Source organism: Mobula hypostoma, chromosome 18, assembly GCF_963921235.1.
Source record: "Mobula hypostoma chromosome 18, sMobHyp1.1, whole genome shotgun sequence".
Taxonomy (NCBI): domain Eukaryota; kingdom Metazoa; phylum Chordata; class Chondrichthyes; order Myliobatiformes; family Myliobatidae; genus Mobula; species Mobula hypostoma.
In genome coordinates this window covers 60,234,407-60,258,409 of record NC_086114.1, presented here as the reverse complement: position 1 = coordinate 60,258,409, position 24,003 = coordinate 60,234,407, and the positions used below count along the sequence as shown (strand labels likewise).

Here is a 24,003-nt window from a genome sequence, read left to right as displayed (position 1 = left end):
GAGGCAGGTACATTCACAACATTTAACAAGCATCTAGACAAACACATGAATCTCCAAAATTTAGTAAGTAAAGGCCAAGTGCAGTTGTAAGAGTTTAGTACAGATACTGTAAGTACTTGAAAGTCAGCACAGATACACTGAGATGAGGGACCCATTTCTGTGCTGTATGACTGTGTCTAATGCAGAAAATACAACTTTGTGAGCACTGAATGTAATACACTCAGATGGAAGAAGAACTTGAGTCACTATGTATTGGGCTGTACTAAGGAAGATATAATACGTACTGGGACTTGGGAAAGGTGACACAGTAGGTAACTGAAGTGGTAGTCAGGGAGCACTTTGATTCTAGTAATCATAATTCTGTTAGCTTTAAAATAGAGATGGAAAATGATGGACACGTCGAGAGGTTAAGATACAAAACTGGAGCAGAGCTGATTTTGGGGAAATTAGAGAGGATCTAGAAGAGGGTGAACCTGTCTGAAGGGAGAGGAATGAGTAACAAGTGGGAGGCTTTTAAGAATGTGATACCAAGAGTCCAGGAGCAGCATGGTCCTGTTAGGGCAAAGGGCAAACCTGGCTGGCAAGAGATGTTGAGGCGCTGGTCAGGAAAAGGAAAGGACACATTGGGTTTAGGAGATCAGGGACAAGTGAATTGCTTGATGACTAGAAAAAGATTAAGAATACACTTAAGAAAGAAATCAGGAGAGCAAAGAGGGTATGAGGAGGTAAGGTTAAAGAAAATTCCAAAGGGTTCTATAGATATAGTAAAAGGGTGGCGAGGGAGAGAGTAGATCAGTAAGGTTGCCTATGTCTCAAGCCACGGGAAATAGGTGGGATTTTTAACAAATATCTCTCGGGGTTTATTGAGGAGAAAATCACAGTTGCTTAAGAAATAAGGGAAACAAATGGAGATACTTTGGAGAATATTCATATAATCAGGAAGCAAGTATTTTTAGCCTTACAGTGCATTGAGGTAGATAAATCCCCAATGCCTGACAGAGTACACCCTCGGCAACACACACAAATTGCATCAGGAACTCAGCTAGTCAGGGGAATAAACATTTGATGTTCTGGTCCGAGACCCTTCATCAAGACTTATTGGTCTTGGCCCAAAACGGCAATAGTTTATTCCCCTCCGTAGAAGATTCCTGACTTACTGAGTTCGTCCAGCATTTTATGTACATTGCTCTAGGATCCCAGCATCTGCAGAATCTCCTGTGAGCACATCCTTAGACTTCTTGGGAAGCAAGAGGAGAATTGTGGATGCCCTTGTAGATAGACCTGCGTGATTGTTAGCCACTGGTGAAATTCCTGAAGAATGGAAGGTGCCTAATGTTGTTCTATTGTTTAAGAAGAGTAGCAGTCAGCCTTATGGTGGGGAAGTTACTGAAGAATTCTGAGGGACCGGATCTACCAGCATTTGGTTAGACAGAGTCTAATTAGAAGGAGTCGGCACGGTTTTGCGTGTGGAAAGTTATACTTGACAAACATTTTAGAGTTTGAAGAAATAACCAAACAGACAAATGAAGGTGGGGCAGTGGATATTGTCTACCTGGACTTTAGCAAGGCCTTCAAAAAAGTCCCGCATGGTCAACTGGTCTGGAAGGTTAGGTTCCGTGGAATCCAGAGAGAGGTAGTTAGGTGGGTTCAAAATTGGCTTGGAGATAGAAAGAACAGGGTGGATATTAAAGGTTGTTTCTTGGAATGGATGTTGGTAATTGGTAGTGTGCTGCAGGAGTGGTATTGGGACCCTAGATATTTATTATTTATATAGATGATTTTGATGCAAATGCACAAGGCTTGATCAGCAAGTTTGCAGATGACCTGAAATTAAAGGATTTTATTGCTAGTGAAGGATGTTATCATAGATTACAGGGATCTCGATCAGTTAAGGAAATGGGCTGAGGAGTGGCAAATGAATTTCAATACAGACAAATGTGAGGTGTTGCATTTTGAAAAGTCAGAGTAAGACTTGTACTATTAATGGTAAGGCATTTGGGGAGTGTAATGGAACAAAGGGTTCTCGGAATACAACAGCATAGTTCATTGAAAGCACTATCACAGGTAGACGGGGTAGTGAAAAGAGTGCTTAGCGTGATACCATTCATCGGGCCACTCAGTATAGGAGTCAGGGTATCATTGTGCAGTTGTATAAGTCATTACTGAGACTGGACTCAGAGTACTGTATACAGTTTTAGTCACTCAGTTATAGGAAAGACGTGTTAAACTGGAAAGAGTGCAAAGAATATTTACGAAGATATCACCAGGACTAGAGGCTTGAGTTATAGGAAGAGTTAACCAGACTAGATCTTTAAACCTTGGAACATAGGAGAATGAGGATCAATCTTATAAAGGTTTATAAAATCATGAGGAGCATATATATAAGGTGAATGGTAGCAGTCTTTTCCCCATGGTAGAGGAGTCTAGAACTAGGGGCTATAGGTTTAGGGTGAGAGGGGAAAAATTTGAAAGAGTTATGAAAGATAACTTTTTTCATGGAGAGGGGGGTGTGTATATTGAATAAGGTGCTAGAGCTACGCCGAGCATCATTTTATGGACGTACAATCAATCTATGTATGTATACAGTATAAGAACGTAGAAGATCGAAGGGAAGTTTGATAGAGGTATACAAAATTGTGAAGGGTATAAATAGGGTAAACGCAAGCAGGCTTTTTCCACAGAGGTTGAGTGAGATGACAACTACGGGTCATGGGTGAAAGGTGAAATGTTTAAAGGGAACGTGAGGGGAAATTTTTCACTCAGAGAATGCTGGGGTTGTGGAAGCTGCCAGCACAAGTGGTGGATGATTCTGATTTCGCTTTTGAAGCGAAGTTTGTTTAGGTGCATGGATGGAAGGGGTATGGGGGGCTATGGTCTGGGTGCAGGTCAACAGGACTAGGCAGTTTAAATGAATTGGCCAGGGCTAGATGGGCTGAAGGGCCTGTTTCTGTGCTGTAATCCTCTATGACTCTAAAGAGACATGAGATTATATTTCCAAAGAAACTCAGATAAGGAAAAAGTGATGCAAAGACACAACTGAAGGTTTCTTGTCTGAATGCACCTAATATTGGTAACATTTGCTACTTCATGGAACAAGTAGAAATAAATGAATATGATCCAACTACCAATTCTAGAACATGGATGCAAAGTAACTAAGGTTGTGAATTAAAGGTCCTCTCTGTCTCCATTTCCGAAGACAGAATGTCTACTGATATCTTTTATAAACTGACTTACTCTCACACCTATCTTGACCATACTTCTTCCCACTCTGTCACTTGTAAAATGCCATTCCTTTTTTTCAGCTCCTCTGTTTCTGCCGCATCTGTTCCTGGGATGAGGCTTTCCATTCCAGAACATCTGAGATGTCTCCTTCAAAGAATGGAGTTTCCCTTCATCTACCATTGATGCTCATTCATATCTCCTCCATTTCCTGGACAGCTACCCTCACTCCATCCTTCCCTGCCATAACATGGATAGAGTTTCTCTTGTCCTTATCTGTGCATCCAGGACATGATTCTCCATACTCTAAGCCATCACCAACAGGATCCTGTACAAAATATATCTTTACCTCCCCACACCACCCCCCCCACCCCCCAGCTTTCCACAGGGATCACTCTCTCTGTGACTCTCTTGTCCATTCATCCATTCCCTCTAATCTCCCTCCCAGCACTTATCCCTGCAAGTGGAACAAGTGCTACACTTGCCCATTCACCTCCTCCCTCACCATCATTCAGGGCCCACACAGTCCTTCCAGTTGAGGCAACCTGTGACTCCTTTGGGGTTACCTACTGCTCTCGGTGAGGCCTCTTCTACATCAGTGAGATCCGACGTAGATTGGGGGATCGCTTTGCTGAGCACCTTCGCTCCATCCACACTAGCAGAATTTCCCAGTGGCCAACCATTTTAACTCCACTCCCCATTCCCAATGCAACATGTTGGCCCACAGCCTCCTCTACTGCCACGATGAGGCCACTGTCAGGTTGGAGTGGCAACACGTTATATTCCATCTGGATGGCCTCCAACCTGAGAGTATAAACGTTGATTTTTCTCATTTCTGTTAGTTTCTACTCTCTCCCCCTTTGCTCTTTTACCATTCGTCGCTCTGGCTCCCCTCTTGCCCTGTGTCATCTCTTCACCTGCCTATTACTCCCTCCGGTGCCCCTTCTCCTTCCCTTTCCTCTCTGATTGAATTCCTCCTTCTTCAGTTTACCTTTTCCACTGATCACCTTCCAGTTTCTCACTTTATCCCCCTTCTCCCTCACCAGGTCTCACCCATCACCTGCCAACTCCCCTCCCTCCACCTTCTTATTCTGGCTTCTTCCCCCCGCCACCTTCTTTCCATTCTTGATGAAAAATATATTTATTCCCCTCCATAGATGCTGTCTGACTTGCTGAGTTCCTCCAGCATTTTGTGTGTGCTCTCAGAATACGTTGCTTTTCAAGGAGAGGTAGTGCTGATAGGCCACAGTGGAAAGGAAGAAACTCAGCTCAATTCAAACTGAGTTTACTTTGTGAGTTTCTCAACTAAGGAGCAGACAAGTTGTGGGAACAGGAAATGAGGCAGGACAATTGTGTTGAGTTGGAAGGTCATTCATGATCATGATGGATAGTGGAGGAGGCTGCAGGGGTGGACCTCCAGAAAGTAATGCTATATACAGAGTATAAATCAAGGCATTAGAGATCTATGGAGTATATTATTGGAGCCCCTTAAACCTGCTCCCTCATCTAATAAGGTCATGGCATTCCCCCTCTGTGTGATCAGGATCATCGCCCCCCTCCCCCAAATGTGAAGTATTGTGGGATCTTTTATTCACAACATTGGCCATTTTGCTTCAGCAAACTAGAATTGGCTGTTAGATCACACTCAGTAACCTTTACAAGTAGTCAGGGTCTGCTTCCACTGCCCTTTGAGGAAAAGAGTTCCACAGACTCTTTGACCTTCTTAGAAAAAAACAGAATTTCACTTTCCCTCTATCTTCACACCACCATCCACACCTGCCTCCTGTTCTAGATTCTTCCATTAGAAGTACCATCCTCTCTGCATCTAGCAATCAAGACTCTTCACTATCTTTTATGCTTCAATCAATGCATATGTTGAAAAAGACAACAATATTTCAGGTTGAAGACCCTTTATCAGAACTGAGAGAAAGAACGTTCATCAAGTTAGGCGGCAGTGTGGCCTGTGAGGAGGAGGCAAAGAGTCTTTGGGACGGTATGGATATATATCAAGTTAAAAATAGGGCAAGTGGAACATAAAGTGGAAAATGTGAGGGGATCTACTTTGATTGAAAAAGTAGAATGCCAGAGTATTATTTTTTAAATAGTGAGATGTTGGCTTTCAGAGGGACCGAGATGTCCTTGTATATGAAACATTAACATTAAAGGGCCTTTATTGCAACAGGATTTGAATACATAAAGAGATATATTGTTCTAATTACATAGTTAGATTCACAGTTTGGATTTTGTGCACAGGTAGGACACTACCCAAGGCAGGATGTATTTGTGGTACAGGAATACAGCATAGATTGACTAGATTTTTTGGCATGCTGGCATTCATAAATCAAAGTATTGAGTATGTTGGGATGTTATGGGGAGGTTGTATAAGATATTGGTGAGGCCAAATTTGGAGTATTGTGTACAGTTCTGGTCACCTAACTATAGGAAGGATATCAGTAAGATTCAAAGAGTGCAGGGAAGATTTACTAGGATGTTGCCGGGTCTTCAGGAGTTGAGTTACAGGGAGAGATTGAACAGGTTAGGACTTTATTCCTTGGAGCATAGAAGAATGAGGGGAGATTTGATAGAGGTTTGCAAAATTATGAGGGGTATAGACAAAATGCACAACTGCATGTTCTGCCAGTGAATGTGCCCTCGCTGTAAGAGAGTTTTTCTGCAGCATTTCCATCACTCCAGTCCTTCACAGGATCTGTTAGACTTGGCTGGAGCCAGGCCATCTTCATTCAGCAAGTTTGTGCTGGGAGACTCACACAGAAGGTGGGTTCACCAGGTGGAAAATATGCAACTTCTTGTCCTCCATCCATATTCCACTCCGATGCCCTTGTGTTGATTTCCATCAATACATCAGCACCATGACATAACAGCAAGTCCCAAGGACACACCCACCAGTAAATTCAACATTACACATTTTTACAAATAGACCGATGGAGCACAGAAACAGGCCCTTCGGCCTTCTACTGTATGTTCTGCTAGCCATTGTGTATCCACCTATTACTAATGCCATTTACCGGCACTTGCTATCCCTTGGTGATCGGTGTGGGCCACTGTTTAAGAATTAATTAAATCACATTTATATTCCTGCCTTAATACTTTTAAAAAAAAATTAACACACGCACACACACTTATATATTCTCTTCAGCAGAATATATAAAGCACCTGTTATGTCCTATTGATACCCAACAGCCACTTGTTCCTCAAGCGAATAACTTCTAGCTGTGTTATTGCATTTTCACTTCACTGTGATTTCATGTTTCATCGTCTCATCACGAAGTCATCCGAATGAAGAGACGGTTCATTCCCCAGAGTCTGCGAGAGTTTCAACAGCCTAGCACCGGCGGCAGCCCATCCTAGTATGTCCGTCATTATCGAGAGGGGCCAGGAGGAAGAAAGGGGGAGGCAGAAGAAAATGGGATGAGCGGCCGAGGGGAATGCGATAAAAAAAAGGGGGGGAGGGGTTGGAGAGGGAGGAATGAGTGGGAAGACGGAGGAAGAGGAAAGCGGTGTGAGAACCGGAACCATAAGGCATTAGTCTGCGGTTCCGGGGACTGGATTGTTAGTGCACCGAGGCCATGGCGTTGTCATGGTGAGAACTGGGGCTGGGGCTCCGGGTCCTGGGTACCGACGGGCCGTGCACGCACAGTCAGGTCCCCCGGGCTGGGGGAGCGGGAGATCCCTCACCGTTTGTACTGACGGTTCGGCTACGTGGGCCGTGGTTAGGACTCAGGCGGGACTAAGAGCTAGAGAGTGAGGGAGGAGGCAGAGGAATGGGTGAGGGGAGTCTGGGGACGGAGAATAAATGAGGAATAGGTGGGGAGTGAGGCTGGGTGCCGCTACCGTTGAGGGCTGCAGGGGATGAACGACGTGGAGTCCGATGTTTGGACAGCAAATTATCGCGGTTAGTTGTGTACGGTTGAAGTAAGAAACTTTGGGGTAAGTGATGCTGAGTTTATCAGCGTAGTCTTCCTACAGAGAAGTTGAGTGTCACTGTATGATGTCCTGATGTACTGACGGTCTGTTGGACTGATATTCATTTTTGTCTGTTACAGGGACGTCCAACCCAAAAATGGGATTGAAGAGTTCTTTACTCACGAGATGTACAATTGTTACTCCATGGCCCCAACCTTTTTGGAATTATGTGAGATGGTTAGCAGGTACTGGAATATTCATAACCTTTTGCGTAAAATTATCAAAGCAGGAGCAGGTCATTTGGCACCTCATATCTCAACTCTTTCTTCACCAAGGAAAGTATAAAGGTCATACTGCTCCTTCAGTTTATTGCAGGAACTTAATTCTGCCTTATACATAAATTCCTAGGGAGCACATTGGCGCAGATATTAACGCTGTTGTAAGGAGGCCTAGTGTAGTCTGCCCTTTGCAACTCTGCAAAACAGGTGCAGCTTTAGCATGTGGTAGTGCTTGGCCTCAGTGAACTTGGGTACGCTACTTCTCCATTAGGAGAAGTAAACAGAGTCAGTGCAGGGTTCCCCTGTGGCCATTCTTCTCAGCAACAAGTATACCCTTTGGATACCGCTGGGGGTGAAGACCTATCAGGCTGGGGCTGCAGCAGCAGCAGTCAGGCCAGTAGCACTGTGGCTGGCTCTAAGGCTTAGCAGGCAAGAGTAAAGTCAGGCAGAGCAAATTAGGGTTCTGGCCCGAAATGTTGACTGATTGTTTCCACGGATGCTGCCCGACTTGCTGAGTTCCTCCAGCGTGTTGTGAGTATTGCTTTGACCCCAGCATCTGCGGAGTATTTTGTGTTTATAAGATACTAGGTTAGTGTGGTGCCTCCCAGGTGCTAGGGTTCAGGATGTCTCAGAGAGGCTGCAGAAAATTTTGAAGAGGGAGGATGAGTAGCCAGAGATTGTTGTGCATATTGGCAGCAATGATGTGGGTGGAAAGGGGGAAGAGGTCCGGTGTGGTGAGTACACGGAGTTCAGAAACAGGCTAAAGAGCAGGACCTCCAAGGTGGTAATTTCGTTATTACTCCTAGTGCTATGTGCTAGTCAGGGCAGCAATAGGATGATAGTACTGATAGTTTCAGATTACTGGATCATTGGGATCCCTGCTGGGGAAGGTATGACCTGTATGAACGTGACAGATTACACCTGAATCCAAGGGTAACAAATATCCTTTTGGGCAGTTTTGTTAGAGCTGTTGGAGTGGGTTTAAACTAATTTGGCAGGGGGATTGGAACCACAGTGATAGGGTTGAGGATGGGGTAGTTTGTATATGAATCAGTGTATTGTGTAGTGAAACTGTGAGGAAGGACAGGCAACGGGTCTTGGGAGTCCTTGTGCAGGATTCCCTAAAAGTTAACTTGCAGGTTGAGTTGGTAATATGGAAGGTAAATGCAACGTTAGCATTCTCTTTGAGGGTACTAGAATATTAGCACAAGGATGTGATGCTGAGGCTTCATAATCCATTGGTCAGACTGCACTTGGAGTATTGTGAGCAGTTTTGGGCCGTTTATCAAGAAAAGATGTGCTGGCATTGGAGAGTTTCCAGAGGAGCTAATTAAGAACGATACTGGGAATTAAAGGGTTAAAGTACAAAGAGTGTCTGATGGCTCCTGAGCTGTATTCACTGGAGTTTAGAAGAATAAGAGGGGATCTCATTGAAACCTATCAAAAATTGAAAGGCCGAGTTATAATGGATGTTTTCTATACTGGGGTAGTCTAGGACCAGAGGGCACAGCCTCAAATTAGAGGACATTCATTTACAACAGAGATGAGGAGGAATTTCTTTAGCCAGAGGTTGGTGAATCTGCCGAATTCATTGCCACGGACAGCTGTGGAGGACACGTCACTGAGCGTATTTAAAGCAGGGTTGATAGGTTCTTAGTGAAAGGTTACTGGTAGAAGGCAGGAGAATGGTGTTGATCAGGATAATAAATCAGCCATGATGGATTGGTAGAGCAGACTTGATGGGCTGAATAGTCTAATTCTTCTCCTATGTCTTATAGTCTATCCAGGGGTTCCCAACCTTTTTTATGCCTTGGACCCCTACTATTAACCGACTCCAGATTGGGATCTCCTGGTCTACTCACAGCTTGATGCAGCCACATGTTGCCATTGAGATGGGGAGTGGGGCAATATTTTTGTCTGTTCTCTGGATACTTCTGCACCACAACCAGTTGAGTGCACTCTAACTCTGATCCCAGATGAAATGGAAGCTGGCTCAGGCAGCTGCATGATGCAGGTTTGGGTATACTTCTCACCTAATAACCTTGTTCAGGGCTGCAGTCAAATGGGAGCACTTCTCTCACATTCCCAACTTTTCATAGACCTTGTCTATCCAGTCCTTCCAACTTTTGCAACACATCCCCACTCCTCAAACCAGATCCCTGGCACCTTCATGCTGAAAGTCCTGCCATGTAATTTTCCATCCAGTTGGATTTTGCCTCACTATCTATCCTTCCTGAAAAATTACCAGCAGAAAAATATCTCTGTCCATTAAGCAGTAATCAGTATAGAACGTGTAGACGGTACAAGAGAAGGACACAGTAGATCCTGGGGATGATTTCCCAAGCAGACTGTCAAAGCTGTTTGGCAGAATTCATTGCAGCCAGAACTAATGCCTCACTAGGCTGCACTGGGAGTGGTACCTGCACTGCCCAATGGGCAGTATCTTCAAGATGGCTGCAATGAGGATGAGGTGATCGCTAATCTCTCTGTGGACTCTGTATTTTCAAAGAAAGTCAAGGAAAGGATTAAAGGCTTTTGTCGAGATTCATCTCAAGCTGTGTAACAGAGGACTTTTTCATCTATGGGTTGTTCCCAAGGATGTGTACTGAGATAAGCATGCTGGAATGATATCCATCCATTTGGTGAAAGGTGCACATTAGTCTGCCTGATACATGTTTGTCTTCCAGCTTAAATGAATATATAGCACCATACAGCAATGGGCCCTTTGGCCCATGATGTTGATCTGAACTAATTAAGCTAATGACACCTATTAAACTAATCCCTTCTGTTGTCACATTGTTCCACATCTTTCCATTCTCTGCACATTCACGTGCCTCATGCACAATGGGCCAAATAGCATAATTCTGTTCCTATATCTTTAAGGCTCTAGTTTGTCTGTCTCCACCACTATCCCAGCAGTGCATTCCAGGTTCCCAACACCCTGCTTTTATTAAAAAAAATCTTGCCCTGAATATCGCCTTGTAACTTTCCTCCTGTTCCCAAAATGCATGCCCTCTAGTATTAGACATTTCAGCCCTGGGGGAAAGATATGTCTATGTATGTCTCTTGTAATCTTATGAACTTCTATCATGTCTCCCCTTGATCTCTACCACTCCAGAGAAAACAACCCAAATTTGTTCAACCTCCCCCTATATCATGTGCCGATTAATCCAGGCAGCATCCTGGTAAATCTCTTCAACACCCTCTCCTATGCCTGCACATCCTTTCTGTAATGGGCAATCAGGATGCACACAATAATCTAAGTGCTGCCTGACGAAAATTTTATATAGCTGTAATATGAACCCAATACTGATGTGGCCTAGCCAGTTTTGTGAAGCCACAACATAACTTTGTGACTCTTGAACTCACTACCTCGACTAATTAAGGCAAGCATACTGTACAACTTATTTACCACCATATCAACCTGCGCAGCCACTTTTAAGGATTTGGACCTCAAGATCTCTATGTACATCAACGCAGTTAAAGGTTTTCAAGTTCATGTCATGTGTGGCCACAGCCATTGTCTCCTGGACTGGCTTTACTTGTTTTGGTGGCTTGTGATTGTGGACTTGCTTTTGGGGAGTGATGTGGTTTGATTAATGTTTTGAGTGTTTTTCGTTCGCTTTTTGCTGTTTGCTTGATTTGTTCTTTTTATTACACGTCTGATGGTCTTGTGTGGGGGTTTTCTTTAAATGGGTTCTGTGGTGTTTCTTTGGCTGCGTACAAGAAGGCAAATCTCAGGGTTGTTATAATGTATACATACTTTGATAATAAATCCACCTTGAACTTTGAAGTTCAGTTTATTGAAATTCAGCCGTGCACATGTTTACCACCAAACAACAAGGTGCACAATACAGTTCATATAGCTTACATGCACAACACATAAAGTAATATTGTCACAAATAAATTAGGAAATAATAAGGTGCATGTATGCCACAAGTTAAAAAGTAAATGGTATACTGCTACTGGTGCTTCATATCTGATGAGACGTTAGTGGTGGCAGGGAGTCCCACAGTCTTGTGGCCTGGGGGAAGCTGTTTCCCATCTTGTTCTCGTCGTAATGCTGTGGTACTTCCTGCCTGATGACAGCAGGTCAAAGAGATTGAACAGATGGGAAAGATCATTGACAGTGCTAAGTGCCCTGAGTATACATCTCCGGATAAATCTCTGATGGAAGAGAGACCCTGATGATCCTCTCAGCAGTCTTCACAATCGTTTGTAGTGACGACAGTCAGATGCCTTGCAATTCCTGTACCAGACGATGATGTACTGTAGTTGGTCAGTGATGTTCCTGTAAAAAATTGCTAGGAATGCTGAGGTGGCTGGGGCGGGGGGCGGTGTCGTGAAGCCGCACTCACTTCGATCTCCTCAGAAAGTGGAAATGTTGCTGCACTTTCTTGACCAAAGAGGTGGAGTTGAGGGACCAGATATAATCACCCATTATGTGCACTCCCAGAAACTTGGTGCTCCTAACTCTCAAAGTTTAAAGTACAACAAATACACACATTATGAACCACAGAGTCCACGATCATCTCATTGGTCTTGTCCATGTTGAGATGCAAGTTGTTGTGTTTATGTCATTCATACACACGCACGCCCATGATGTGAACTTATATATGGAAGTAAACCGGAGGATCCAGAGGAAATCCATGCAGTAACACAGAATGTGCAATGACTACATTGATACATAGTACTCAAAGGCAGTACTTGGACCTGTGTCTCTGGCAATGTAAGGCAGCAACTCTACTGCCTATTGATTTAAATTTCAAAACTGAACTTTATTCATAAAAATATATACAAAGCAGTACATGGTTTTACATTCATCATGTTACCAATTCAATTCAATAAGATTCATAAACCTGTTGGACAATTGGCTCTTTATGCAGTTAGTATTCTATGTAGTATTTAGATAAGAGAACTTTTAATTGCACTGTTTTAATTTATATCCATTGATGTTGGTTGAAATGTTATTTTTCTATTTAATTTTAAATCACCAGAATAATTTCTGTACTTCCCTGCTAGGCAAACAGCAGGAAGCAGTGAGACACCCAGCTGCCTTGAAGTCCAGCAACAACCCAAGACCAGCCACAAACTTGATTCTACTGCACCAGCATCAGGCAATACAACTAACAAAAGTTCAGAAGCCATCTTCCCTCTCCCGGAGCCCAGAATGCCTTATCCCCGCTTCTCTGCCTTGACCGAGAGGGATCAAAAGAACTATGTGCAGTTCATGCAGAAATTCAAAAACTTTCAGCAGTCAACATGGATACAAGGGAAAATGTATGGGCATCTGGCACAGTATTTGGTGAGTGAATGAAAAATACACATTATAGTTTGAATTTTAAAGTTGAATGTCATCAGTCCTTATGGGCTCTCATGCTTGTAGGTTACTTGTAGGAAAGGCTGTTCATCTGGTCTATCCTGCTCTGTCCTGAGACCACAGGTAATTACCCTGTCATAAACTGGTCCCTCTCACAGAACCTCTTCAAGAAGATGTCAAGCAATGTTACAAATCTGTTAACATTTTAACTGATTATGCTCCATACATGCTTCCTACCACCCATCTCCTCAGTCTGTTTGCACACTATTTTAGACCATAAGACATAGGAGCAGAATTGGGCCATTCAGCCCATCAGGTCTGCTTTCCCATTTTCATCATGGCCGATCCATTTCCCTCTCAACCCCAATCTCCTGCTTTCTCGCCATAATCTTTCACACCCTGACAAATTAAGGACCTGTCAACCTCCACTTTAAATACACCCAATAACCTGGTCTCCACATCTGCCTGTGGCAACAAATTCCACAGATTCATCATTAAAAAATTAATACTCATCTTAATTCGAAATGGATGTCTCTCTGCTCCTAGGCTTCCCCACCAAAGGAATAATCCTTTCCACATCCAATCTATCTCTAGGGCATTCAACAATTAGTAGGTTTCAATGAGGTCCCTCTCCCCATTCTTCTAAATTCCAGCAAATAAAGCCCCAGAGCCATCAATTGCTCCTCATACGATAAGTCTTTCATTCCCAGAGTCATTCTCATAAGCCTCTTCTGAACTTTCTCCAATGTCAACGCATCCTTTCTTAAATATGGAGCCCAAAATTGCTCACGGGACTCGAGGCCTCACCAGTGCCTTATAAAACCTCAGCATTACATCCTTGCTTTTATATATTAGTCCTCTTGAAATGAAATTACATTGCATTTGCCTTCCTCACCACCAACTCAACCTGCAAATGAACCTTTACGGAACCCTGCACAAGGACTCCCAAGTGCCTTTCACCTTGGAGATTTGAATTTTCTACCCACTTAGAAAATACTCTACACTTTGGTGCCTTCTGCCAAAGTGCATGACCATAGACTTTCTGACTCTGTATTCCATTTGTCACTTCTTTGCCCATTCTCCTACTCTGTCCAAGTCTTTCTACAGCCTCCCTGCTTCCTCAACACTACCTGTTCTGCACTTATCTTAGTGTCATTCGCAAATGACCACAAAGCTATTAATTCCATCGTCCAAATTTGTTTCACCCCAAATAAACCCTGTAGGAGCACCTTCCAAAGTTTGCTCACTCTCTAGGCAAAAGAAGTTAGCTCAGTAATTTCTTATGGAGTAGGTTCTGTTTATGCTCTTAAGCTTTGGTCATCCTCACAGGTGAATATATCTCCTACAGTCCTAACAGCATCACTCATGAATCGCCTTTGTATCTCCTTCTGAGCAATTAGATCTTTCCTGCAACGTTGTGACCTGGACTTTGTTGTAGAACTCCAGCTGTGGTTTAACCAGCTCCAGGATAACTCAAAATCACAGAGCTGCAGATGATAGAAGCACTTGGCAGGCAGGAGGAAAGTGGGCAGGACTGATGGCGCATCTCTGATACCAGTTGATCCAATGAGTATTTATAGTATTTTTCTTTTGTCCTTATTCCAACATAATCTTCCATACTGATGTTCTGTTATTTTGGCCACCTTATCTACTCATCCTGCAGTGTTGAAGGATCTATGATGGTGTACTCTGTGGACTCTCATTTTCTCCACACACTCAATACCACCTGCTTATCCCATAGTTGCACTCTGTTGTACCACCCCAAATGCCCAAATGCAGCCGCAGCAACTTGTAATTTTTTCATGATGGCTACAAATGTGTTTTGGTGCAAGATACGAACTGCTGGGTAAACTGTGCAGCTCACGCAGAATCTGGGCAGAGAGAGGAGTGGCTGAGGTTTCGCATCACTGCCCTGCATTGGGTCTGAGAGTGTAGGGGTGAGGGGAAATGGTGAAGCAGGCAATGGGAAGAATCAGGCAAGCAAGGGAACAGTGAATAGATGTCACCAGTTGGGAATGAGAAGTGGGGAGGAATGGGGTTGGAATGAATAGAAAGATTTTTTTTTTTGTTTGGTATTGGGATAATATTTTTATCCACAGTCTTCAGTGACTTTGTATTCTTTTTGTAACATGGAATCCAGTTTTGTATGGACTAACCAATAATAGTGCAAGAGGCAGTCCATAGGATTCCTTTGCTTAGGTCAATTCAAGAATCTGATGGTTGTAAGAAAGAAACTGTGGTATGGGAGTTCAGGCTTCTGTACTTCCTGCCTGACGTTAGCATTGTGAAGAGGGCATGATCCAGATGGTGGGAATCCTTGATGGTAGATGCTGTCATCTTGAGATAACACTTCCTTTAGGTCTCAATGTTAGGAAGGGCAGTGTTCCTGATGGACTGGGCAGTATCCAATACTCTCTGCAGCTTTGGAGTGTCGAAGTTGTTGTACCCAGGCCATGATACAGCTAGTCAGGATCCTGTCAACAGCGCATCTGTGTCAAACGTATTCTTAGACACTATAGTGAAATTCATTTGCCAGTTTCGTACTGTTAAGCTGTTTATTAATGTCTCCTTGCCAATTTTAATCTCCTGATCTTAAGAATTGTAGTCTTTGCTGTAATTTTTTTAGTCTATTGATCCGTTCCAATTTCCTAGATTAAGCATTAAATCTTTTTGCACATAGCTTTGCCTTCAGTTAGTAATGTTTACTGTTTGCATTGTAATACTCTGTCGCAGGAGCTAAAGAGTATCGTCTGGAATGAGATACTAGAGTACATGAAATATCTGCAGAATGTGGCACGAGCATGTACAGAGGATTATGATGTCATCAGTCACGATGCTGTCTCTTACACTGAGGTACTCTGGCAATTATTAAACTAACATGTTTGTGTTAAGGATTTTCCAATATTCATTTCTATTGTTGATCCTGTACTGGTTGTGCTTCACTCTTCCTGTTTGCTGCTGCATATAGTGAGCTGTAAGAAGATAGTCTAAAGTGAGCATAATCATAGGTGAAAGACAGGACTATTAAAGGGAACCTTTGGGCCATGTATTTTTCCACAGAGAGTGGTTAATATCTGGAATGTGCTACCAGAGGAGGTGATGGAGTTGGATAAACAGGCAAGGAATAGAAGGACCGAAGGCAAGCAAGTGGGATCAGTGTAGATGGCAAAAAGGATAGCATATGGTCTGAGGAACCTGATTCTGTACTCTACGACTTCCAGAGTCTTTTTAATTTTACCTCCACTGAGCTCCATATCTCTGGCTGTGGTATTGTACCAGTCTGTTCCATTGACGCCACAACAAACTGTTGCCACGTTTTGACTCTTTGTCCTCATCGTGTCTTGATCTGTAATTTGGCAAATCAGAATCAGGTTTAATATCACCGGCATATGTCATGAAATTTGTTAACTTAGCAGCAGCAGTGTAATGCAATATATGATGATATAGGAAAAATCAATCAATTACAGTAAGTATATATATGTGTATTAAATAGTTAAATTAAAAATACTACATAGCAGAAATAATAAAAGTGAGTTAGTGTTCATGAGTTCAATGCCCATTTAGGAAACAGATGGCAGTGAGGAAGAAACTGTTTCTGAATCGCTGAGTGTGTGTCTTCAGGCTTCTGTACCTCCTCCCTAATGGTAACAACGAGAAGGGGGCATGGCCTGGGTGATGGGGGTCCTTAATGATGGATGCCATCTTTCTGAAACACTGCTTCTTGAAGATGTCTTGGATACTACGGAGGTTAGTACCCAAGATGGAGCTGACTAATTTTACAACTTTCTGTAGCTTCCTTTATCCTGTGCAGTAGCCGGCCCATACCAGACAGTGATGCAGCCTGTCAGAATGCTCTCCAGGTTACATCTGTAGAAGTTTTCGAGTGTCTTAGGTGACAAACCAAATCTCTTCAAACTCCTAATGAAATTTAGCCACTGTCTTTCCTTCTTTACCACTGCATCAATATGTTGGGACTAGGTTAGATCCTCAGAGACCTTTACACCCAGGAATTTGAAATTGCTTTCTTTCTCTACTTCTGATTCCTGTATGAGGATTGGTTTGTGATCCCTCGTCCTAGCCGTTCTAAAGTCCACAATCAGCTCTTTGGTTCTACTGATGTCGAGTGCAAGGTTGCTCAACTAGCTGGTATATCTCCCATCTGTCTCTATCTGAGATTCTCGTCGTCGTGGCTATCCCTCGAGGTCGAGGATGATGGTCTTCGTTCTGTTGATCTACTTATGGGCTCTCAAGTGGCCTATGAGTCCAATCTTGGCTTTGAAAGTTCTTCCGCATTCAGGACAGGTAGTTCCAGATGGCAGATCGGGCTTTGGTTGTTGCTGCCTCTCTTTCCATTTTCTTCTCTTCTAATTCTGCACATCTGTTGGCTTCAAAAGTTGCTGTTCCTTCTCAGATGATGGCTTGCCAGAGTTACCTGTACTTGGCATTGGTTTCCCAATTGTTGATGTTACATTTCTTCATATTGGCTTTTAAGACGTCTTCGAAACTCTTCTGTTGTCAGCCTCTTTTACGTTTGCCTTCTTTAAGATGGGAGTAGAAGATTTGTTTCGGCAGACGTTCGTCTTTTATCCGAACAACATGACCGCTCCATCTTAGTTGGTTCTTGATGACATAGGCTTCAATGTTTCTTGTTTTTGCTTCATTTAGCACACTGACATTGGTTCTTCTATCTTCCCAGCTGATATTTAAGATGTTTGGAAGACAGCATTGATGGAACTTTTCAAGTGCCTTCAGATGTCGTCGGTATGTTGTCTAGGTTTCTGATGCATACAGGAGCGTTGGGATTACCATTGCTTTGTACACTAAAATTTTGGTGTCTGTTTGGATGTCACGATCATGAAAGACTCTTGTTCGGAGACGTCCAAAAGCTGTTCCAGCGCATTTAAAACGATGTTGGATCTCGTCATTAAGGTCTACGTTGGAGGAGAGGTGACTTCCAAGATACGGAAAGTGGTCCACATTTTCCAGGGTTGTTTCACCAAGTTGAATTAATGGTTCTATCCGATTTGTCTCAGTTGGTGATGGTTAGTTCAACCATCCTGAAGAGCAATGCTGACATCAATTCTAGATGGAGGGAGCACTTTGAAGATCTTCTAAATCAAACCATCTCATTTGACAGGAATGTGATTAACAACATTCCAAAACAACCCCTTGATGACTCCCTAAGCAAAATACCAACACTTGAAAAAGTCAAGGAAGCCATCAAAACCTGGAAATTCTGCCAACAATGGTTGTATCATCAGCAAATTTATAAATGGCATTTGAGCTATACCTAGCCACACACACGTAGGCTGTCATGGGTATAGAAAGGATAGAGCATTCCTGAGGTGTGCCAGTGTTGATATTCAGTGAGGAGGAATTATTAATACTAACCCACACAGATTGTGATCTTACATTTAGGAAGACGAGGATCCATTTGCAGAGGGAGGTACAGAGGCCCAGGTTCCGTAGTTTATCGACTGTAGGAATGACGGTGTGAAACACTGAGCTATGGTCAACAAACATGTGAAGAGCTATTGAGATTGTTGTAGACCTATTGTAGCGGTAGGCAAATTGCAGTGGGTCCAGGTTCTTGCTGAGGCAGGAATTCATTCTGGCCAAAACAAGCCCATCAAAACATTTAATCACTGTAGCTTGTTTAGTTACTTTTTCAAGCTGTCCTGGTTAAAATTCCGCAAAATGGTGGTGAAGGCATCAGGGTGTGCTGTTTCGTGCATGTTGATCACATCACTCAGATCATCTAGAGCCTGTTTGATATTGGCCTGAGGTGGAATGTACAATGCTACCAAAATAATTACTGAAATCTCCAGCAGCAGGAGCAAAATTAGGATGTCACCGACAAATTGATATATCATGAGGAGTGGGTTCATGAGGTACGTCACCACCTCTGCTTTTGAAAGACTCAACTGTCCTATCTTGACAGCGATAGAACCCGTCAATCTGAATTGCTACATCCGGGCAGATGGGGTTAACCAGGATTCCGTGAAGCAGAGGACGCAGCAACTGATGCAGCACCCTAGCTCTGAGATTGTGAATTTTATTTACCAAAGGCTACGTTTGCCAGCAAAATAGTCAGTAATGGCAGTGGAAAATCTTGTTTTTTTTAAACCCACTTGCAGACCTGAGCGACAGCCATGTTTCTGACAAAGTGTCCTAGCAACGATCCTACAGCCACCGTCGACATTATTTCCTTTGGTTTTAAGCAGCGATAGGTTATTCAATCACCTTAAAACATCCTTATTAACTGTACAGACCTTGGACGTAATTGTTATTCTCAGCTGTAGCAGGCTGAAATGGGAATATTTAATCATATCCATTGAGCTGCTCTACCACAAGTTCGCCCTTTGATGGCTCCCTGTACAGTGTAAAGAAATGTGGAAATGCTCACATTATACTCTTAACTGCCAAATTACAAATCAAGGCATGATGTTGTCTCAGTGCAGAGGAATCCAAATGAAGCACAACATTAATTTGTCAATATACAGAAAGTGGTCTTTGGCATGGAAGATTTGGATGCCTGGTCAATGAATTTGAAGAGTAACTGCGCACCTGCATCTTTAGACATTGAGTAAAGCATCAGCTGTCATTCAGTAGCTCTGTGTGAAGAGCCATTTCATTTTTGCTCATTCGTGCATTTATGAGGTATTGATAACAAAAAGATTGGAATTTATGATTCCCCTACCTTCACAATATGGGATTATCATACCTCTTCCTCCTTTGAATTAAAACACATTTAAGTGCAGTGTTAATAACATAACTGTATAACTAATTATGCATATTTTCAAATTCAATCTTTCTGTATCATTTGCTGGCATGAAGCAGCTGAGTTTGAGTTTGTACAGGAACATCACCGGCACATGGTACACATCTCATTGTGTCCTTCACAATGATTTCAATCATAGGTGAGGAAACTGCTGGTTCTGACAAATACTCATTTCAAAGTTCAAAGTAAATTTATCAAATACATATGTCACCATTTACAACTTATTTTCTTGTGGGCATTCACTGTAAGTACAAAGAAACGCAATAGAATCTATGGAAAACTGCCCACAATAAGGCGATCAAACAACCAATGTGCAAAAGACAACAAACTGAACAAATACGGAAAAAACCCAAAATAATAATAATAATTGAATAAGCAATAAGTATCAGGAACATGAGATGAAAATCCTTGTGGGAACAGTTCATTGTTAGAGGTGAGTGAAGCTGAGTGAAAGTTTTCCCTTCTGGTTTAACAGCCCGTTGGTTGAGGGGTAGTAACTGTTCCTGAATCTGGTAGTATAGGGCCTGAGATTTCTGTACCACCTTCCTGATGGCAGCAGTGAAAAGAGAGCATGGTCTGGACAGTGGGGTTCTTGATGATGTCTGCTGTTTTCCTACGACACTGTTCCTTGTAGATGTGCCCAGTGGTGGGGAGGCTTTACTCGTGACGGATTGAGCTGTATCCACTACTTTTTAGTAGCTTTTCCCTTCCTGGGCATTGGTGTTTTCATTCCAGGTCGTGGTACAACCGATCACTATACTCTCCACAGCACATCTATAGATGTTTGCCAAAGCTTTAGGTGACATGCTGAATCTTCACAAACTTCTAAGAATGTAGAGGCATTGCGTGCTTTCTTTGTAATGGCACTTGCGTGCTGGGCCCAAGGCAGATCCTCTAAGCGAGGAATTTAAAGTTGCTAACCCTCTCCACCTCTTGTTCCCCTATGAGGACTGGCTCATGGATCTCCGGTTTCCTCCTCCTGCAGTCAATAATCAGCTCCTTGGTCTTGTTGATAGTGAGTGAGATGTCGTTGTTGTAATACCACTCAGTAAGATTTTCAATCTCACTCTTATATGCTGATTTGTCACTACCTTTGTTTGGCCAATGACTGTGGTGTTGTTAGCAAACTTAAATATGGCATTGGAGTTGTGCTTAGCCTCGCAATCATAAGTATGAAGCGAATAGAGTAGGGGACTAAGCACACAGCCTTGTGGTATACTTGTTCTGATGGTGATTGTGCAGGAAATTTTGCTAATCCAAACTGTCTGTGGTCTGCAAGTGAGTAAATCAAGGATCCAGCTGCAAAAGGAGGAATTGAAGCCATGGTCTTGGAGCTTATTGATTAGTTTTGAGGGAATGAGAGTATTGAAATCAGAATTGTATTCAATGAAGAACATCCTGATGTATGCATCTTCACTGTCCAGATGTTCCAGGGTTGAGTGAAGAGTCAATAAAATAGCATCTGCTGTGGACCTGTTATACCAGCAGGCAATTTGGAATGGATCCAAGGCAGGAGTCAATAAGTTTCATCACCAACCTCTCAAAGCACTTCATCACCGTGGATGTAAATGCTACTGGATGATAGTTATTGAGGCAGGATACCACGTTCTTCTTGGGCAGCAGTATAATTCAAGCGCAAACAACAGGAATTCTGCAGATGCTGGAAATTCAAGCAACATACATCAAAGTTGCTGGTGAACGCAGCAGGCCAAGCAGCATCTATAGGAAGAGGTACAGTCGACGTTTCAGGCCGAGACCCTTCGTCAGTCCTGACGAAGGGTCTCGGCCTGAAACGTCGACTGTACCTCTTCCTATAGATGCTGCTTGGCCTGCTGCGTTCACCAGCAACTTTGATGTATGTTGCTAGTATAATTCAAGCCTGCTTGAAGCAGGTAGGTTCCTCAGGCTGCCGAAGCAAGAGGTTAAAGATACTGTGTCAGTGAACCCTCCAGCCAGTTGATCACCACAGGTCTTCTATACTCCACCAGGTAGTCTACCTGGGCCAGATGCTTTCCATGGTTTTACCCCCCTCTTCCCCACCCTCGAAGGATGCTCTCAGGTCAGCCTCAGAGACTGAGATCATCGGGGAATATGAATTCATGAAAGTGCCTCTGTGTTTTGTCATTCAAAGCAGGCATAAAAGGCAGTGAGAGAAACCTTGTTATTACATAATACCACTTGGTTTTGTTTTGTAGGAGGTGAATAGTATTCAAGCCCAGCCACAGCTGTCAAGCATCCTTCTGTGGCTAATTTATTTTATTTTATCTGGAGATACTGCGTGGAATAATTAACCTACCTGTTGTGTCTTTGGATTGTGCAAGAAAATCTGAGCACCCAGGGAAAACCAGTGCATTCCACAAGGAGGCCTTACAGAGACCTCTTACAAAGGATGCCAGGATTGAACTCCGAGCTCCAACTGTAATGGTGTTGCGCTAACTGCTATGCTACTGTGGCACCCAGTAAGTCCAGTTTGGTCTGGAATTGCCACTTCACATGTGAGATGGTGCTCCACCATTTCATCACGGCTGATCCAATTTTCCTCTCAACTCCAATTTCCTGCCTTCTCCCCATATCCCCTCATGCCCTGACCAATCAGGAATCTATCAACTTCTACCTTAAATATACAAAAAGACTTGGTCTCCACAGCTGCCTGTGGCAAAAAATTCCACAGATTCACCACTCTCTGACTGAAGAAATTCCTCTATGGGCACCCCTCTATGCTGAGGCTTTGTCCTCCAGTCTTAGGCTCTCCACCATAGGTAGCATCCTCTTCACATCCACTCTATCAAAGACTTTCACCATTTGATAGGTTTCAATAAGGTCACCCGTCATTCTACTGAATTCTAGTGAATACAAGCCCAGAGCCATCAAACGATCTCCATATGACAAGCCATTCAATCCTGGAATCATTTTTATGAACCTCCTTCGAGTCTTCTCCAGTTTCCGCACACCCTTTATAAGATGAGGGGCCCAGAACTGATCACAATACTTCAAGTGAGGCCTCACCAGTGCTTTATAAAGTCTCGACTTTACATCCTTGCTTTTATATTCTAGTCCTCTTGAAATGAATGCTAACCGCATTTGTCTTCCTCACCGCAGACTCAACCTGCAAATTAACCTTTAGGAAATCCTGCACAAGGACTCCCAAGTCCCTTTGTGCCTCATTTTTTGGATTTTCTCTCCTTTTAGAAAATAGTTAACATTTTCATTTCTTCTACCAAAGTGCATGACTTTTTTTTAGAAAAAAATTTGTATGTCCATTCTTCTAATCTTTCTTAAGTCCTTCTGTGCCTTCTCTATTTCCTCAAAACTACTTGCCCCTCCACCTACCTTCATACTGTCTGCAAACTTTGCAACAAAGCCAACAATTCCATCATCCAAATTTTTGATATGTAACATAAAAAGAATCAGTTCTAACAGGCGCCTGTGGAACACCACTAGCAGCCAACCAGAAAAGGCTCCCTTTATTCTCATTCTTTGCCTCCTTCCAATCAGCCACTACTTTATCCATACTGGAATCTTTTCTCTAATACCACGGGCTTATAGCTTGTTAAGTAGCTTCATGTGTGTCACCTTGTCAAAAGCCTTCTGAAAGTTCAAGTACACAACATCAACTGATTCTCCTTTGTCTATCCTACTTGTTATTTCTTTGAAGAATTCCAACAGGTTAGTCAGGCAAGATGTTCCCTTGAGGAAGCCATGCTGACTAAGGCCTATTTTATCATGTGCCTCCAAGTACCCTGAGACCTCATCACTGAGGTCAGACTAACTGACCTATAGTTTCTTCTGCCTGTCTCCCTTCTTGAAGAGTGGAGTGACATTTGCAGTTATCTAGTCTTCCGAAACCAGTCCAGGATATAATGATTCTTGAAAGATCATTACTAATGGCTCCACAATCTCTTCAGTCACCTCTTTCAGAACCCTGGGGTGTGTACCATCTGGTCCAGGAGACTTGTTTACCTTCAATCTTTCAGTTTCCCAAGAACCTTCTCTCTTGTAATGGTAACGTCACACGCTTCATGACGCCTGACACCTGAACCTTCCACCATACTGCTAATGTCTTCCACAGTGAAGACTGATACAAAATACTTATTCAGTTCATCTGCCATTTTGTTGACCCCCATTATTACCTCTCCAGTATTGTTTTCCAGTCGTCCAATATCTACTCTCGCCTTTCTTTTACACTTTATGTATCTGAAGAAACTTTTGGTATCCCCTTTGATATTATTGCCTAGCTTACTTTCGTATTCCATTTTTATCTTCTTAATGTTGATGATAATTAGACAGAGATTTCTTAAAGCAAATCTCATTGAAATCCCCAGCAATGAACTGAAAGGCATCGGAGTAGGCCGTTTCTGTTTGCTCATCGCTGCACTCAGTACCTCAAGTGCCTGCTTAACATTGGCCTTTGGCGGTATGTAAGCCGCAGTCAGGATCACAAGAACTCTTTTGGTAAGCTGAATGGTCGGCACTTAATCATT

The 24,003-nt window shown here is 42.9% G+C and overlaps 1 protein-coding gene across 3 annotated transcripts in view; it reads left to right on the top strand.

The window, feature by feature from the left end:
* Positions 1 to 6,782: 6,782 nt before the first annotated feature.
* The window catches only part of ice2 (interactor of little elongator complex ELL subunit 2), a 133,925-nt gene continuing 116,704 nt past the window's right edge, over positions 6,783 to 24,003 (top strand). For 2 of the 3 annotated variants that reach the window (XM_063070969.1, XM_063070968.1), the window contains exons 1-4: positions 6,783 to 6,820; positions 7,284 to 7,388; positions 12,444 to 12,726; positions 15,475 to 15,594. In XM_063070969.1, coding sequence (XP_062927039.1) covers positions 6,807 to 6,820; positions 7,284 to 7,388; positions 12,444 to 12,726; positions 15,475 to 15,594 — 522 coding nt within the window. In that variant the 5' untranslated portion in view covers positions 6,783 to 6,806. Of the gene's footprint in view, positions 6,821 to 6,846; positions 7,168 to 7,283; positions 7,389 to 12,443; positions 12,727 to 15,474; positions 15,595 to 24,003 lie in introns of those variants that run through there. The other variant, XM_063070970.1, reaches the window with a different exon arrangement.